Raw genomic sequence first — 729 nt, 5'->3', positions numbered from 1 at the left:
GATAGATTTAGGATAGATAGGTAGATTAAAGATAGATTAAAGATAGATAGATAGATAGACATGCGCGCGTTTATGCGAATATATGTATATCTATATATGCCTCTTGTAAGTGCCATGGAACGGTATGTAGGAATTGTTCATATATGTGAGGAACTGTTTTATTTCTTTGGACTGGAGACTAGTGGGGGTAGTGGCATCACTATGGATGAGACTGTCTTCTTTTCGCCAGGTCGCCGAAGAAAACAAGAAGGGCAGCACTTCCCTGGCAAGGAGAGAATTTTAGCTCAACTCCGTCATCAACAGGAATTTCTGCATCTACTTCAACTTCGAAGACGAGATTCATCCTTATCTGAGACGCCGATTGAAGGAGAAAGAAATGAAAAAGAAGAAGAAGAAAAGGAAAGACTGAGGATGGAGATGAAGGGTCTTCAAGTTCAACTAGATGCCGCAGCTGATAGGGCAGGTATCCCTGAAGAATTCCGACTAAGGAAGAAACGTGTTGGCTTCATCATTTCAGACGCTACGACCACCCCCGCCAAGAGTAAGGCTGGAGAGAAGATTCTCACTTGGGGTAGAAGAGAGGACCAGGAGAGGGAAGAAACAGACAGGCAATCCAAGGGAGAGGAGTGAGGGAGGCGGGGGAGAGGAAAGAGAGGAGAGGGGGGTTAGAGAGAACAACAAGAAGAAGAAGGGGAAGAGAGGAGTGGAGATAGAGGAGAGGCCCGTCTC

General features: G+C 45.7%; 1 protein-coding gene across 1 annotated transcript in view; it reads left to right on the top strand.

The window, feature by feature from the left end:
* The window catches only part of CSUI_001515 (glycine cleavage t-protein (aminomethyl transferase) domain-containing protein), a gene marked incomplete at its 3' end in the record, with an annotated part of 11,992 nt that overhangs the window by 9,621 nt on the left and 1,642 nt on the right, over positions 1-729 (top strand). The window contains exon 8 of the mRNA XM_068061721.1: positions 230-626. Within this exon, the coding sequence (XP_067926297.1) occupies positions 230-626 (397 nt within the window). The remainder of the gene's footprint in view (positions 1-229; positions 627-729) is intronic.

This window comes from Cystoisospora suis (assembly GCF_002600585.1).
Source record: "Cystoisospora suis strain Wien I chromosome Unknown contig_610, whole genome shotgun sequence".
NCBI classification, from domain to species: domain Eukaryota; phylum Apicomplexa; class Conoidasida; order Eucoccidiorida; family Sarcocystidae; genus Cystoisospora; species Cystoisospora suis.
The sequence above is the reverse complement of the archived record's forward strand: the minus strand, read 5'-3'. Positions and strand labels throughout refer to the sequence as shown.